Genomic DNA, 18,242 nt, shown 5'->3' with positions numbered 1-18,242 from the left:
CACGTGAGACTGGATAATTTATCAGTTATTGGAAAATACGATTCAAGCTCATTCGTCTGTGCGGTGCAGAACAAAATAAATAAAACTAGCATTAGGACACAAAATCATAAAATCTACACAATAATACTTCAAGTCACTCCGGCTAGTGGCATTTTTTGTTACAGACCGACCGGCCCAATAAAGAAAAGAATAATGGTGTGGGAAAAGTCACAGCAAAAAGGTTTGGGTTTTGCTGGATTAACAGGTAGATGGAGGGGGTGTGGTGGAGAGGAATACCACTAATAATGTTAGACAATGAAACCTTTAACTTGGTCACCCTGGTCAATTGATCAAGCAAAAAAACCAACGTTTTATTCCGGGGCGTTCATGTAAAGGATTATGAGTTTAAATCCCAGTCGTACCAAGGCTACAGGGGTTAAGAGTCTTAATCATTTAAAATAAATGTCTCTGTCAAATATGTAAACAAATCAATGTCACCCGCTGGATAACTGAGCGATTCGGATCTAACAGTTAACATTCAAAGCCAGAAAGGATTTTCGTTGGTTAAAAAAAAAGACCAGAAGGATAATCATGTTTGATCGTCCCCCAATCGTTTTGGTCCAACTCCAGAGTTTCTAATCTTGAAGTCCTTGAAGATGAGTGCGGTTCAGACAGCGAGTGCAGACTGTGATTCCACCCAGCCATATTGCACGAGTCCTTGGGAGAGGCCCTCTCTTGACAGACGCAGTTTGTATCTGTCAAAGCGTTGATGATCTATGGCGCCCGGCTCCGAGCCAGCAGATGGTGGGAGAAATTAAACTCGTGACACACACCGCCGGCTGGAGACGAGCAGGCGGTTGGAGACCACACCTGTAGCAGGGTGGGGGAGAAGATTTGTTTATCGCGTGAGAAAATGAATGCAGGGACGTGCCATAGCTTCCGGGAGAAAAAGGGCCCCGGAGCTCGTCGGTTCAATGAGTGCGAGTTTGTGCATTGTGGTTTAAAGGGAAGCGAAGGGAACGTATACAAAAGCCTTGTTAGGAGTGGATGAAAGTGTAATGCGTGTTCATTATTCTCGGGCTTAATGTGCGATTGGAGCAGCGTTTACAAAGCGGAGCTGATGTACTCCTAAAATATTTATGACTCGAATTATGTTGCCTCAGAGTCAAGCAATAATATACAGAGAAAACAAATCGCACTCGTGCGCACGTCATATGTTTCAGAGATGCCGAGTTCAAGCCGAAATCCTCCATCGAAATGATACACGGAACGTAACGGGTAGGGTTTACGCCGTGTGTGTGTGTGTCATGTCGACAGACAGACTGAGGATTCAGAGGTTAGTCACAGCTTCGTTCGAAACAATTCCAACGCAACCGAAAAACAAACCAGAATGGCGAGTGAGGACAGGAAAATTCCACAGATCAACGTTGTGTGAAAACACCCCCAGGGAACTGTGGGAAGTCCGTGAATAAAAGTGAGACTTGTTTTTGTCTGGCCAGGTTATGAGACTCACTCATCCATCACAGCAGGACAGAAACCACGTCAGGACTGGAGACGCCCATATGGAGTCTTTGTATCAAGAAGCGTCAACGCTGTGGGGGGGAATAATAAAGCAGGAAACAAACTCCATCCTCAATGACGTTTTCACATGGGGACAAGTGGGAGTCAGTGGTAAAGGCTCGGGGTTACTGATCGGAAGGTCGGGGGTTCAAGCCCTGGTATTGCCAAGCTGCCACTCTTGGGGCTCCTGAGCAAGGCCTTTAACCCTCAGTGCTCCGGGGGCACTGTATCGTGGCTGGCCCTGAGATCTGACCCCAGCTTTCTAACATCTATAGGATATGCGAAGAAAGAATTTAATTGTGCTGTGAAGTGCAGGTGACCAGAAAAAAGCTCCTTCCTTTCCTCGTTATATGTTATCAAAAGGTTTCGAGAGAAGATCGACAAGTTTGAGAGACGAGATACCTTTCCACACAATCACCTTTTAAAAATAGTCTTCTTGCACACTAATTCCGAGCTCCCAGCGTTCTTCTGGAACGTGTCCTGGAGGTCTTCTTTTTCAACGATGTCAAAACCGTGACCTTTGAGCTGCATCTTAAAGGGTGAAGTCCATGGGAGCTAAATCTGACAAATAGAGTGGGTACGGAAGTGAGATTAGGTTGTTTCCGGCAAGAAACTCACATGTGAGGAGAAGCTCGGTGATGGAGTGCGCACGTGGTCAGAATAGCAGACGTGGTAACGCAGTCAAACAGCTCCACACAGAATGTCGATGTCTTTTGGCACACTGACTTATGAAGGCCGGTGCTCCCTGTGACTGTGCGTGCAGCCATCTGTTGGCGTGTTGCAAAACTACTTTAGAAACTTGTCCACGGTGTTACCACCACCCTCGCCACATTATTGCAGCTGCTGACGCCTGTTCACGCTAACACCCGAGCGTTGACATTTCCGTCAGATCATCCCCGATCCTGACACCTTTCCTTGTAGCTCCTGTCACAGTTGGATTTTACATCAAATCAGCATCACATTCCAACTGAAAGCTCGACGTGTCACCGAGATGCATATGCAAGTCCTGTGGCAACCGGTGGGGCATTATTATGCAAGTTCTTTTCTTTTCTTTTCTTTTTCTTTTTTCTCGCCTCCGCAGAACAGGCCGGTTCGAGAGCAGAGGTCTGTCTGTGACGGCATGGGGAAGTGAATTAAGCGTAATCTTTTCCCAGGAGCCTGCTGGGAGCTGGAACGGGCGTCGAGGTTGATGACGGCGAGGCCGATTCCGCAGCACTGAGGGTTTCAGAACCTTTCAGAAAGACAGACGGGACACGGTGACTCACGGTCAAGAAGCAGGACTTGCTGAGAGGGATGATCGCTGCACTCACTGGATTTCTTTTCCCTGACACTCGGGCTGTCGAGCTCACGGCAGGATCCGGGCTTCAGCGTAATAATAATAAACCTCAACCCTGAGTTAGAGCATGTAGGAGTCTACGGTATAAAGAACCTGCTTACTTCTGCATACCTCTGCTTTCCTCTGCTTACCTCTGCTTACCTCTGCTTACCCAGCATACAAAATAATCATTCATATTTTATATTTCATTTATTTTTAATTATCAGTTATTTTTGCACGTATTTGGTTTAATTCTTATTTTGATTAGAGAGCTACTGAGATTTTATTGATACCCGTAACGAGGTTGGATAAAAAAAAAAAAAAAACATAACACTCCATGTAAAATAGTACTGAACTTTATTACAAAAACTATTTTGTTTTAAGTACTGATTAATGAAAATGTACTAAATAAAATAAATAATAAATATAATATAGTCTCGTGCAAAACCAGACAACACGTGGCATCAGTGATTCGCCTCTGGAGCTCGTAAGACAGCGGACCGGAACCCGGAAAAACTATCGGTATGGATTTTTGCAGATAGTTGATAGCAAGCAATTAACAATGTATTGGTCTACCTCAAATTTTAACTGCATCGTTGTGTCTTTGTGTTACAAAAGAGAACTGCTGAAAAAAAATTTTCCTACCAAAGAGAACTGCTAAACATTTTTATTTTGCACGTGATTGCAGATCTGAAACGTTGTTTTATTACAGCAAAATCTTATATTCCGGACACTTCTTGTGCCGAAATTTAAGACACCTGAGTGACTTAAAGGTGTGAAATCTGACCTCCACTGGTACGTTCTCAAATGTCCCACATTTTTCTGGTCTCTTTCATCGCACAAACTTCCTGATACCCAGAAGACAATAATAACTGCTCTTTACAAACACGGTGAGGAACAAAGCAACATGAAGATCATAGAAAATAAGAACAGGAACCTGAGGCTCCAGCAAGCCTCAAAGCTGCAAGAGCTTCATACAGAACTACTACTGCCAGATGGTTTTAGTTTTTTGTACCACTAAACCGAGTGTAAACTCCACAATCGTTTTTTTTTCCTAAATACGCAAACTGCTACTAATAACTGCGGTACGATAACAACCACAAGAGATGCATGCACTGACCAATCAGAAGCCAGAATTCAAGAGTGCTGAGAGATAACAAGGAATGACAGCAATCGGAACAAGAATCATGGTTTACAGAACCACACCAAAAGGAAATAAAAAAACATGCTAACAGAAATGAATTCTATTCTTCCACCGAGTCATAAAAAACACGGAGGAAACGCTTCCTACCTTCCAGCACGGTGAGTTTGGCGCTGGTGTTGATCTCCCCGGCGCTGTTAGCGGCCGTACACTCGTAAATAGCTTCGTCTCGGTGTGTACGCAGGGGTTGGATACGCAGGACAGAGCCCGAGCCATCATCAAACTCGATCACCTGAGGGCCAAAACACAAAGATCAACACAAGTGTATACGTGCACACACACACACACACACACACACACACACACACACACACACACACACACACACACTCCTTATTAATCTATTAGCTGTAGATTTATTTGTTAACTATAGCGTCCTGACAGCCAATCAGAGACGAGTATTTCCCACAGCAGAGGAACGAGAGTGGTGTTTTATTCCTCTAAAACTACAAATTGCAGTGAACACACAGCGTATCATATCAAACTTTTTATCCTCTCTCTCTCTCTCTCTCTCTCTCTCTCTCTCTCACCTCAAAGCGCTGAGAGCTGACTTTCTTCCCTTTTTTCATCCACGTGATACGAGGTTTGGGTTCTCCGACCGCCTGGCACACGAAAGACACTACGCCTCCCGAAATGCCCGTCTGATCCTCTGGAGACTTAACGAACCGTGGTAAACCTGGAAGAGAGAGAGAGAGAGAGAGAGAGAGAGAGAGAGAGAGAGAGAGAGAGAGAGAGAGAGAGAGAGAGAGAGAGAGAGAGAGAGAGAGAGAGAGAGAGAGAGAGAGAGAGAGAGAGAGAGAGAGAGAGAGATTAATATATATAATGTTAATAAAACACACAATAAACAGATCGTTGGAGAGAACAGGGTTTTCTTTGCACACACACACACACACACACACACACACACACACACACACACACACACACACACGAACACACACACACACACACACACACACACACACACACACACACACACACACACACACACACACAGGTTTCACAATAAGGTGTGAGGCAACACACACACACAAGATTATCCACATTAATTATGCACTTTCACTGACGCAATTTTTACTACAGCTACATATTGCTACGCAAACATACACACACCCACACACACCACACACACCCACACACACAAACACTCAGATTGTGAATAAAACATTTTTCAGAAATAAAAACACGTTAAATCGTTGTTTTATACTTTAAAACATTTTATTAAAAATTTTAATTAAACAGAAAATAAAACCAAACAAAAATACAGAACAGAAAGCCTTTTGTTTGTTTGTTTGTTTTTACTTTGCGTTTTATGATCATGAAAAATTGAAATAAGAAATTCTAAAAGAATTCTATATTTTTGGAATTTAGTAAATATATGTGAAAAATAGTCAGAATATGGTACAAAAACAATATTTTAATGATAAACAATTATTAAAATAAAAATAAAAAATAAACAGAAAATAAGTAAAATAAAAAATAAATAAATAAATAAAATTATATATATATATATATTTATAAAATAACAAAATTGTACCGAATAAAAATAAATCACTCTAAACACAGAAACGAGGGGGCTGTAATTCTGCGAGAGAAAACAGACAGGAATGTTTAAGAGGAAGTTCACCAAACAATTTCTTCTTTTTTAGTTCCATTTTTCTTATAAATTTCTCATTCAATCTAAATATAAAAACGAACTGTTCCTCAGATCGTCACGTCACGTCTTTCCCCTCTGTAATGTCACATCTTTGGTTTTAGTCAGCGGTGATGGATGTGCTGTTTACGCTCCGGGTTCCTGCTGTTACACGCCCCATTTTCCAGCCACTGATATTTTATTTTAGGCATCAGAAATTCTTTTGTTTGTAATACGTTAGCGTTTCTATAGCAACCGGGACGTGTAAACCCAGAAGTTTGTGAGTTCAAATCCAGAAACCAACCAACCTGCCACTGTTGGGCCCCCAACCATAAACAGCTCAGATTCATAAGAGAGAAATCTGTCTTTAGATCTTTGAGGGAACATTTTGGAGAAGAACCAAGTGTGGAGGAAGGACGGCCATACAGTGTACTTCATCTGATGTGTATTAGATGTGTGTGGAGGCAGAATCAGACCTCCTCTAGAAGCGCATGTCGTCGTGGCCGAGAAAAACGGCCGTGCCCTTCTGCTTTTATGTATCCGCTAATAAAAGATCGTCGCAGCTGCGACAAAGGGAACAAAATCGATAGCTAGTTAACATAACGTAGTGCCGATATGAAGAGCGGTGTGCCGGAGACTAGCGGGCAGGCAGTGAGAGCTAAATCATCGCCCGAGCCAATACAGTGGCGTGACCTTGATGTAGGACGTTGGGTTCACCGGGGAGACACGAGCGCCGTCGAAGCTAACATCGCCTCTGTGTGGGGAATATTCTTTCAAATCCGGAGCATACCAAGTTATAAAAAATAAAATAAAATCCCTGACCCTCCAGACTGCTGGTCAGGCTGACATTTAAATGACATTTACACGTTGGATCCCCAGGAAGCGTCGTGATTGGCACAGCGGCTCCTCATAAAAAGTGGCTTTTATCTGTATCAACATCCACACCATGCCTCTGCTGCTTCAGCGTGATTCTCCCAGCATGCCTTTCATCACTCTGCATGAGGGTATGCACCAAAGAGCCAAGGACCCAAAGATCTCCATCCCTCCTAACAACCCCCTGCCCCTGCCCCATGCTCTTTACCTCCGCCTCCTCGGAGCCACGACCACCACAACCACCACGTTTGCTTCTTATTTACACCTAATTATCAACAGCTCAAAGACCCGTGCTCGTTAAGCACGTTAAGCTCGTTACGGCACATGCTTTCCATTAACCTATGGACGGAAAACCCGCTGAAAGGACGGATGAACGGATCAGAGAACTTCTCACGGAAGAAAGAGCTCCTGAAAGGATCGACGAAGGAACCACAGCACATCCATAACATGTCCTCACCGAGCCACACTAATCCGCTCACACACAATGGCGTACTCTACATTGACCTCTGACCCTTGACCTCATCCCTGTGAATCTTTTCAGTGCTGGGAAACATGAAAGAAACACTCACGAAAAAAAACTCTAAAGTGCGACATCATGACGTTAAACAAAAAACACAAACACTACAATCGTTATTTACATCCAAACGCCGGTTAATTGTTAAAATGAACACACGCAACAAAGCTGATATCCATAAGTTTTTATAGTTTTTTTTTGTATTATAATATAGTTTCATATTATAACAGTATTATATTTAAAAAAACATTTTTTTGTTCAAATTACCAAACTACCACCTTTTTTGCAAAGGACGAATCTGAAACTGTTTTTTAATAATTTCTTAAGAAAATAACAAAATGTAAATAGTTTCATCTGATTCAAACAACATTCAAAAAAGTTCACTTAAATTAAGAAAAGAAAAACAAGAACATGATGTTAAACAAAAAAAAACAAAAGCTACGATCTTTTTATACATAAAAAACCTTAATCACAACGGCAGCTGTTTATTTATTTATATACGTGCGACTGAGTTTGTTTGGGTTTGTCTCTCTAACTAGTTTCTCTTTTTTTATTTATTTTTACATTGATGCGTTTTTATATTTAAATATTTTTTATATTTATATTTTTATTACAGTATTGTAACATATTATTACTGTATGATATTAAGTCTTTTTAAATTTGCATTTTATAATATTTCCATTGCAAACTACCACTTTATCCAGACAACAATTTTTATTTCAAGAAAATAAAATTCAAATAGTTCAATTCAATTCCATGATTCAGTAAACTTGCGAATACATTAGCGATACCTAGCTTGTTTGGGTTTGTCTTTCTAGCTAGTTTCTCTTTGTTTTGTTGACATTGATGCGTTTTTATATTTAAAAAAAAACTTTTCCTTTGTATTATAATATAGTATTTTATATTACAGTTTTATATTAAGTCTTTTTTAGTCTGCATTTTATTGAAAATTTCTGTAGCAAACTACCACCTTTTAACGGATGCCAAATTTAAAAATGTTTAAGAAAATAATATTAAAATTTTTTAATTAAATTTAAACAGAATTAAAATAAACTAAACTTGAAATTAAAATTGTAGAAGAAAATTTGATTTGCAAATTTTTTGTTAAACAAAAAAACCGTAAATTAAAACCATAATAAAAGGTTGCAAAAATGTTCTTTTTCGCTTTAAAGTAAAAAACGGGTGGAACATCAGCGTTGAATAATAATTGTATGAGTCCTGTACAGTGAGGGGACGCAGCAGTCCCCGTACGCATGGCGTCCCGTATGGGATTTGGTGAAACATTGAGACGATACGACGAGGCGACTTATATATTGATTTTCCCTCTGTGGGATTTGAGGGATTCGATGTTTTACTCCAGCTGGACTGGGAATCTGTTAAAAGTTTCCTCCAATATAAGTGAACCCCTGTGATGTTGAGTGCACACCTGGACGGCACCCAGACTTGAGTGTATACCTCCTTATTAACAGGCTGAATATTACACTCTTCTGTTTTGTCACCAGAGACGAAATAATGACCTAATAGTTTTATTCCCGTGGGATTCCCTCTCTCTCGCTCTCTCTCTCTCTCTCCATCTTTGAGCCGATATCAAATCAAGGCTGGAAACCAAAGATGATGATTCACGTCTTTAAAAGGCCCACCACGAGCAGCGGTTTAAAGCCTAAAGTAACGCTAAACCTCCCAGTGCACGGGTCATATGATACGCCTCACCTCGATTAGCAGGAAGCGCCCCCCACCCCCCCAACAGACTCGTCAAAGATGCATGAGTGAACATCGAGCTAATGCTTTCGGTAAGTGATTTTCTGCTCGAGAGGACGGTCGGGACCAGGGGTGTGTGAGTGATTTGCTCGCAGCGGCCTGAGTAAAGGTATTTACTCTGGATTTGTGTCGAGAGCCGTCGAAGGGTGGAACGAAGGATATCAGTCCGTTACTCGAAAGACGCGATGCTCCTTCGGGGTTTGATTAGAAGGCAGATATCCCTGTGTAAACGCTGCAGAATAAGTGGAGTACACTGCACCAGAAATCATGGCAAACGCTAGCGTCACATGTCCGCGGCTTGTCAAAGTTTTCCCCGATGATCGATCGATCTATCTATCTATCTATCTATCTATCTATCTATCTATCTATCTATCTATCTATCTATCTATCTATCTCGCTCTTTTATCAGTCGGGCAGAAATCCTGGAGGTTATTACTGTAATGCGCCTCGCAGTGGGCACAGTGGAAATGCGTAATTGCATTCCGATTCGATGTTCTGCGCCATTCTGTTAAATAATTCACCCAAACCCGGAAAGCAACGAGCTCGACAGACGCCTTTTCTCGGAGATCACTTAAAGAGAGAGACACTTTTCTTTTTTTTCCCCCACTCTGCGTTTATCAGCCTGTTTATTCTCTCTCTCCCTGTGTTTACGCTCGCATAATGGACCCGAGGAAAATGAGATAAAAAAAAAATCACCATCAGGAAAAGCACCATTAATGTTCCCAGAGCGGTAAAACGCGACACTATTCCCGCCAGGGTTTTAATATAAATATTAAGCGGGGTCCATTTAACAAGTTGATAATGGCCGCAGAATTGTGAAAAATATTGTTATTAAGCTGATTGGGCAAGATAATGTGGCGCTAATTGGAAGCAAAAGCCTTGGAAATGGAGCAGAATTACATTAATGGAAGCGTTCGGCTGTAAGGACGGCGGCCGATAGCGTCAGATCATCAGACATATTTCCACTAAGTGCTGCAGTGAAGGGGTTTAAAAAAATAAAACTGGTAATCTATTATTAATGAAAACGAATGTGCATCTCTCTCTCTCTCTCTCTCTCTCTCTCTCTCTCTCTCTCTGGTTTGGGTATCGATTCCACATACTCCACTCAAATCGACTCGAGCGATTAGTTTCCGCAAAAACCCGGGTCTCACTCGGGTACTTTCCTTTCACCAGCTTTCAAAAAGTCCATGTACTGTTTTTAAAATAAAGAAGGAATGTTTTTTGGAAGATCTTCGCATCTTCACGTTCACCATATATATATATATATATATGCCACGGATTACAGAACACGAATGGAAGCATGTATGTGTGTGAGACCACCTGTTCTTGCACCTGTGGCTTTAGAGAACTAAAAAGGGGCCTGCAGAACCATCTGGGAGGTCAGGATATGGCTTTTCTCTTCTCTCCACTGACCCACGACCCCATCAAAGCTCCTCGGAGCATGACGTAACCCTAGACCTTAAAAGCTCAGGCTGTCAATGCACAAATGAGGCGGTCTAATGGAACTAGACCAAATAAAGGACCATCACCATCTCCATCCTCCTCCACCAACATCTCCAGGTCATCATTTGTTTTAATGAGGGTTTACAATGAAGAACACTCACTTAGACCTTGCTTTTGTATCCTCTGTATGCCGTGGTCCAGATATTGCTTCAGTACCTACTTTAAAGAAAACACCCTATACTTGGAGTAGGTACTGGAAGCAACCTACGATGGTCGATATATCGTAACGATTTTCTTTTTGGCCGATATGTTTTTGGTAATTTTCTTTCCCTCTTCATCTCATCAAATCTAACAGTTAATTAATAAGATGTGATACAGAAAACTGCTTAAATGAAACATTTACTGACACAAGCGTCTCTAATCAGTACCTGAAGCCTGAACTTCCATAAGGTGATTCTCTCATTCTCTCTCCAAAAGTAGCATCAGATTTAACCAATAAAATATAGAAGGCAAGATTAAGAACAAAGGATAAGAACTGTTTTTTGTTCCGCACAGTTGGCTGCAGTCGGACGTCGTCAGCTGTTTGTCGGCCGATTCTGCATGTTGAAGCTCGTCATCATTCTTGCTCTTTTCTTTGCAACTTTGCAGACATAATGAGGTGGAACCTCATCTTGACAACATAGAATAAAAAGGGACTTAGCTTGACATTTCCCATATGGGAACTCCAGCAGATATACCTCTGTGTGCATCTCCCCTGCTGAAAGGCATGATGGGAAAATGGAGACCTGGTGAATATCTAAACCTCAAGGGGTCCTCTGTGTACTCAGATAAACCAAAGGCGTGTTACAAATGCCAAAGTTTGGACCAACAACGCATCATATTAGCGACGTTAAGACGAAGTATCTCGCTGACAAAGCTTCAGTTCTGGGTATCGTTTCAACAACGACCTCAGTTCCATCATGAACGGCTTTTTTTCATTGGTTTTGTCGTCCTTGTTAAGGAAACCCCATGATGACATTTTTTCCGATCTCGCCCGCCGCTAGCATCAGGCTACCTGTGAAAGCGCTGAAAGAAAAACCTGATCCATATATATATATATATATCTCCTAGCCACACATCAAGTGTTACTGGATATGCTTTACCTTTTCATCTCAGCTGAAATATTAAATAGTAATGACAGGGAGTTTATGGATGTTACGGCTATTGAAAGCTGTCAAAATCAGTTCGAGACGAGTTCGGACTAATATTCTCTGGCAAAAGCTCAATTACCGCTTGCTCGGACCCAGAGGCATTCGTCTGTCTTCTTAGATTTATTAGTTTTGTTCGCGGGGAATCGATGCGGGAGTGCTAGGCTATCTGAGCGTTACCTAGATTAGCTTCACATGACAAGCGTAATACAACCAGAACCAAGTTTCTTGTCAAGGTTTTAGAATCAGCATTAAAACTAAAAACTGTATGGATGAACAATCAAGATTCGAGTCTATTAATAAAATAAATAGCCATTGAATTAGCAGATTAAAAATATTTGCCGAGGTTAAACCCGAGAGCGACCGGTGGAGAACTCGGACGCGGCTGAGCTTTTTTGGTCGTGATCTACACGTAATGTGGACTAGCCAGACATTTCCCTCCGAGTCAATAGAGGGCGCTGCTGAAATACACAATTCCATCCGCTTCGCCACCTCACAGAAACTATTTTACATAAAGTATTCGCACCTTTATAGATAAATTCCGGCCAATTAGGATCCAGAATTCCCCCCTGATGGCGATGTGAACACACCATACGCACGCATTAAAAAAAAAAAAGTAGTTATTTATAATTCTTGATCTTTTTTCTCCTGCTCCTCCATACCACCTCACTATCTTTATTCCTTCTATCCTCTAGTTACAATCTCAGATCCTCAGATCCTCAGATCCCTCAACTCCAGACCCCGAACCCTGAGCGAGCATTGGGGCTGAATGTAATTACAGGGCTACTGGGACCCAAACCCCAAAGCCCCGATCCTGACAGGGACAATAATTATAAAGTCGACATAACAGGAGTCCGCCATTACCAAAGCTTTTATCCAAACAGTCGATCCTGCAAATGTAATTACAGACAAAACAGAGGGAAAAAAAAGACACTCAAGTTGTTTTTTCTCCTCTTAAAGGCTCCAAGTGAAACACTAAAGAATTGTTTATGATATTTATTATTTGGGAGAAAAAAAACAACAGCAGCTTTTTAATGAGCCTCAAAGAATTTCAATTTTCATTCGAGATTTTTCAATAATTAATTAATAATTATTTATTAAAGAAATTTATGAACACTGCTACATTTCCATCTGGAAGGTAAAACTGCTCATCAAATGTATTATTTATTTAAATTGAGTTTTAATTGATAATATTTTTCTTCAATTCAATTCAGTGTGAAAGACTGGTGGGGAAAAAAAAAGAGGTAACCAAATAATTTTTTAGATTTGATCCCACCAAATCAGATATGTAAAAAAAAAATAAAAAACAAAAGATAAAGAAAAAACAAAAGAAAGAATTCCGTACATGCTGGGTGTAAATGACGTTAGCGCTCGGCATCCCCGAGTCCCAGGCTGCATTTTATCACCGGGAATAAAATTCGTAGCGAAGTCATTATCTCTCCGACACGACATCCATCCCGCTCCTTTAACATATTGCTGCATCAATCACAGCGTATTGCGCGACAGTGATGAACGTCCAGAAATGACATTCGCTGTCGGGAAAACCTTTCTGATTTATGACGAATGTAATATGGCTTCCAGTTGAACCCTCGGCCTCGCGTCAAGGCCTTCGAGGAGGAGTTCATTTCTCACCAGGGGATCTGATGAGCCGAGCGTTCTCACAGGCTCTCGAAATGATTCATTTCTTTATTCATTTAATCAAATTGTTTAAGGTCCGATTAAAAAAACAATAGAAAATTCCAACCATCCAAAGAACTTTTTTTTTTTTTTAAACAAAAATCAATCTAGAGATTTAGCATCTTCTTTTAAGGTTTATTTTATTATTATTATTATTATTATTATTATTATTATTATTATTATTATATTATTATTATTATGTAAATATTTAGTTTTTCTTAAAAAAAGATTTTTTTTAAATGACTATCGGGAACATTTAAAATTGTAAAAAAAACATAAAAGTATGTTAAAGTATAAAATAATAGTATTATATTATTGTATTATAAGTATTAAGTATAAAAAGTATGTAAAAAAAATTAGCTCGCCATATATATAAATAAAATAAAATATTTAATAAATGAATAAATATGTAAAAAAAATCTAAATATTGATGGATTACATATAAAAAAAATATATATAAAAAAAAAAAAGGATAAAAGAATTAGAAAAAAAAAACATCTAAAGAACCCTGAAAGAAGTTTTTTCTAATGTCTGAGATTTGTGGCCCTGGATCAAAGACCCTTCTGTGGGGAGTCCCGGGGCCCCTCGGTGAGTGTCGGCAGATCAGATGTGGTGTGTGTGTGTGTGTGTGTGTGTGTGTAGCAAGCGAAACAGACGAGACGAGAAACTGGTTGTGTGTAATTAAAGTAAGTGAATGTGCGCCGGAGCGGCTCTCAGGATGTAGTCGTATTTGACCCACAGCTGCGATCTCTGTCCCAGAGAACGAGTGAACGAGCGAGACGGAGGGATGCAGGGACGCAGAGGGAATAAGAAAGAGAGGATGGGACGGCGTGGAGGCGTTCCGGAGCGGGAGAGCGAGGGGTCGACGGAGGTTAATGATCACAGATTAATGGCTTAATTATGCTGAGAAGAGGCAGAGATCCAAACACCGAGCTGTGGCCTGCATTCAGCAGCATCATCAACATCCTCCTCTGTCCTTCACACAACGCTGCCTGTTAACACCATCACCACATCTGTGTGTGTGTGTGTGTGTGTGTGTGTGTGTGTGTGTGTGTGTGAGATGCGGATTACTTATTACTTTATTATGATTCATGTTGATTCTTATTACACAACTCTAATCATGAACAACACACACACACACACACACACACACACACACACACACACACACACACACACATTCAGCAAACTGCACTGGACTAAATAAAACATCTGGGGGTCGAGTAGTTCCCGTAAAATCATCTATAAAATCAGTGTTAAAAAAGTGTAATGAGAGTTTTTTTTTTTTTGCAGTTATTAATAAAACAAAATGTTTATTTTAATCCATTATATTTGCATTTAGTGTCCTGATGTTTATTTTTTGCGATTACAGAAACCTAACACTGGGGACACTGAAGACTTCTTCCTCAACAGCTAAATTTTTTTTAGTGTTCGGAATCAGTTTACAGGATAACGGAAAGCTGGAAACACTGATCCTCATCACCTGAAGAATGAATACTAGGAAAACTTTTTTTGTTATTATTATTATTATTATGTTACTATTTCTGACCATTTTTTCTTGTTCATTTTCTTTCTTCCAAATATATAAATGTTCATAAATGAAGAGAAAAAAGCATTGGGGTAATAATAATAAATAAATGTATTGAAATTAATCATTTTTAATTTTAATGATTGCATTTTTTTATCACTTTTTTACTTTAACTTTTTTATGTAATTAGCTTCATGCAGTGCCGTACTGTCACAACATAAACATTATGTATTTTTATTTAAAACAAACAAACAAATAAAAAGTGCATTAAATAAGTAAATAAAAAATCCCCAGAGGTGGTGAATGGTGAGCTGTGAGATGGTGAGATGGTGAAGTGGTGAGATAGTGAGGTGGTGAGATGGTGAGATGGGGAGGCAGTGAGGTGGTGAGATGGTGAGATAGTGAGGTGGTGAGGCAGTGAGGTGGTGAGATAGTGAGATAGTGAGGTGGTGAGATCGTGAGATAGGGAGGTGGTGAGATAGTGAGGTGGTGAGGCAGTGAGGTGGTGAGATGGTGAGATGGTGAGGCAGTGAGGTGGTGAGATGGTGAGATAGTGAGGTGGAGAGATGGTGAGACAGGGAGGTGGTGAGATAGTGAGGTGGTGAGGCAGTGAGGTGGTGAGATGGTGAGATAGTGAGGTGGTGAGGCAGTGAGATGGTGAGATAGTGAGGTGGTGAGGCAGTGAGATGGTGAGATAGTGAGGTGGTGAGGCAGTGAGGTGGTGAGATAGTGAGGTGGTGAGGCAGTGAGGTGGTGAGATGGTGAGATAGTGAGGTGGTGAGGCAGTGAGGTGGTGAGATGGTGAGATAGTGAGGTGGAGAGATGGTGAGACAGGGAGGTGGTGAGATAGTGAGGTGGAGAGATGGTGAGACAGGGAGGTGGTGAGATAGTGAGGTGGTGAGGCAGTGAGGTGGTGAGATGGTGAGATAGTGAGGTGGTGAGGCAGTGAGATGGTGAGATAGTGAGGTGGTGAGGCAGTGAGGTGGTGAGATAGTGAGGTGGTGAGGCAGTGAGGTGGTGAGATGGTGAGATAGTGAGGTGGTGAGGCAGTGAGGTGGTGAGATGGTGAGATAGGGAGGTGGTGAGATGGTGAGATGGTGAGGTGGTGAGATGGTGAGGTAGTGAGGTGGTGAAGCAGTGAGGTGGTGAGATGGTGAGATAGGGAGGTGGTGAGATGGTGAGATGGTGAGGTGGTGAGATGGTGAGATAGTGAGGTGGTGAAGCAGTAAGGTGGTGAAATAGTAAGGTGGTGAGATGTTGAGATGGGGAGGCAGTGAGGTGGTAAGATGGTGAGGTGGTGAGGTGGAGCAGCTCCACCCTGAACTCTGGCTCCTCCAGCATATAATTCAGCTCCTGATTACAGACAACACAACGCTAACACCCGCTCGTTTGTGGTCACAACATTCCCTCTGACGTTATTCTTAGGATTTTACTCCTTCGACTCTGCTTATGTGACGCGTTTACAGCTGACTCATCAGAACTGTTTAATACACTCATTACGTCTGTGTGTGAGGAGGACAGTGTTACGCTTCAGCTCTGGAATAGGAGGAAACTTCCTGTAACTTTCAGCTTCCTGTGACCTGCTCTCAGCTTCTTTTCCTTCAGTTGAGATCTGAAAAATGAGGGAGTTGAAAACAGGTAACAGGAAGTTATAGGTGACAGGAAGCCAGATACAGGTGACAGGAAGCTGAATACAGGTGAACAGAAAATCAGTGACGGAAAAACTGAACGCGTGAAAGAAGCAGAATAAGGTGGCAGGAAGTAGAAAGGAGATCACACCTCTCTGAACAGTCACTAAGCCAAAACACTGACTCAATTTCTAAACCATCAGTGTGTGTGTTCATGTGTGTGTGTGTGTTCATGTGTGTGTGTGATTGTGTGTGTGTTCCTGTGTGTGTGTGTTCCTGTGTGTTCAAACTCTTTAAAGCTCAAAACCACTAACGAGGAAAAAAAAAAACTGAGGCCAAAATAGCAATCACAGGGGGCCAAGCACCAGGCAGACGTTTATCAACACCCTATTATTAGCATCTGAACTTCAAGCAACGAGTTTCTTCTCAACTCTATCATTAGAGCATCTGTGTGAGGAGCAGTCGTCATTTTTTACCTTTCAAAAATTCTATTCTTTTAAAGTAAGCTTACTTAAATAAATACATAAATAAATAGTTTTTGTGGCATAAAAGCTGGCAAAAAATCTATGTAATTCATTTTCATTAAATTGTAAAAAATAGTTTGCTACAAAAACACTACAAAAAAAGTTTCAATTATGATTAAAGCACCTACATCTCAAAGTTCCTAAATATTTATTTTTTTATATGATCAAATAATTAAAGTTTTAATAGATTTAATTATAAGACAATGACATACATCAGCCAAATCTACTAAGACAGAATGTTGCTTCTTATTATATGGTAATATTTAAAAAATATATATTATTTTATCAATTTTCACCATTTAAATAAAAAATATTGCACCACAGATTATTAAGTCAAGTCAAGTCAAGTTTATTTGTATAGCGCTTTTCACAACAGACATTGTCTCAAAGCAGCTTTACACAAATCAACAGTGATGGTGAATGGTGTGCATTTGTCCCTGATGAGCAAGCCGTAAACCTATTACACACTTTAATTCTGAAATTATATATATATAAAAGATAGAAATAAATATTGAGATATTTATAAAAATATGTTAAATCAGAATAAAAAAGTTAAGATAAAAAGATAAATAAAAAGAAATAAAAGAAAAATCAATAAATCAATCAAATATAAAGAACTGTAAAGTGCTCAAAAATAACTTAGTGAGTATCTGGGGGGGCCAAGACTTTCGCACCAACCTCTCCTTCTATTATTCTTAAATAAACGTATAGAGTTTGAAGTTGGGGTTTGAAGCGGCTAATTCTGAGGCGAGAAGCTTGCTTTGTTGTAAGCGTGGAGGTTTTTTCTATAACGTGAATGCGTGGTAACCATGGAAACGCATCCAGCCAATCCGGAATGTCGACATTTACCTCAGATATGTTGGTCACTCCGTCGGAAAAAAACAGTGTATTGCTATTATAAGGCTTTTTTAAATTTAGCATCAACCGCTAACCCAATTCCCGCCATTCTGAGGATTTAAATAGTTCTACTCACTGTCGGCGTGGGAATGAACGGCCGCGAGGCCGAGAAGAAGCAGGACAGAAAAACAGCAAGGCGTCAACGGCAGTGAAGGGCAAATCTGAGGCACCATGTTCCAGGTTGGCACTTCTTCTTCTTCTTCCTCTTCTTCTTCTTCCTCCTCCTCCTCCTCAAAGCTGCTCTTCCTCCTTCCTCACTCTTACGTGATCATAGGCTAAAACCTGAAACCCAGACAACAACATGTCAGAAACAAATGCTCGTAATTTAGCTGCAAAAGGCTAAAGGACACCAGGGAACGGGGTCGAGGATTTGACCTCTGACCTGTGAACACACTTTAGGATATTGAAGTGACCACACACACACACACACACACACACACACACACATATACACACAAGGCCTTGTTGGTTCATTGTTAAGGTTCTAGATGTTCACTGACTCTACAGCTCATCAACCAGGTTGAA

General features: G+C 40.7%; 1 protein-coding gene across 1 annotated transcript in view; it reads right to left on the bottom strand.

The window, feature by feature from the left end:
• ptprfb (protein tyrosine phosphatase receptor type Fb) overlaps positions 1-18,242 on the bottom strand; it is a 96,406-nt gene that overhangs the window by 69,095 nt on the left and 9,069 nt on the right. Inside the window, 3 exon segments of the mRNA XM_046876234.1 lie at positions 4,146-4,287; positions 4,586-4,731; positions 17,794-17,999. Of these exon segments, the coding sequence (XP_046732190.1) occupies positions 4,146-4,287; positions 4,586-4,731; positions 17,794-17,890 (385 nt within the window). The 5' untranslated portion in view covers positions 17,891-17,999.

This window comes from Silurus meridionalis, chromosome 20, assembly GCF_014805685.1.
Source record: "Silurus meridionalis isolate SWU-2019-XX chromosome 20, ASM1480568v1, whole genome shotgun sequence".
Lineage (NCBI taxonomy): Eukaryota > Metazoa > Chordata > Actinopteri > Siluriformes > Siluridae > Silurus > Silurus meridionalis.
This window is presented reverse-complemented; position numbering and strand designations above follow the sequence as displayed.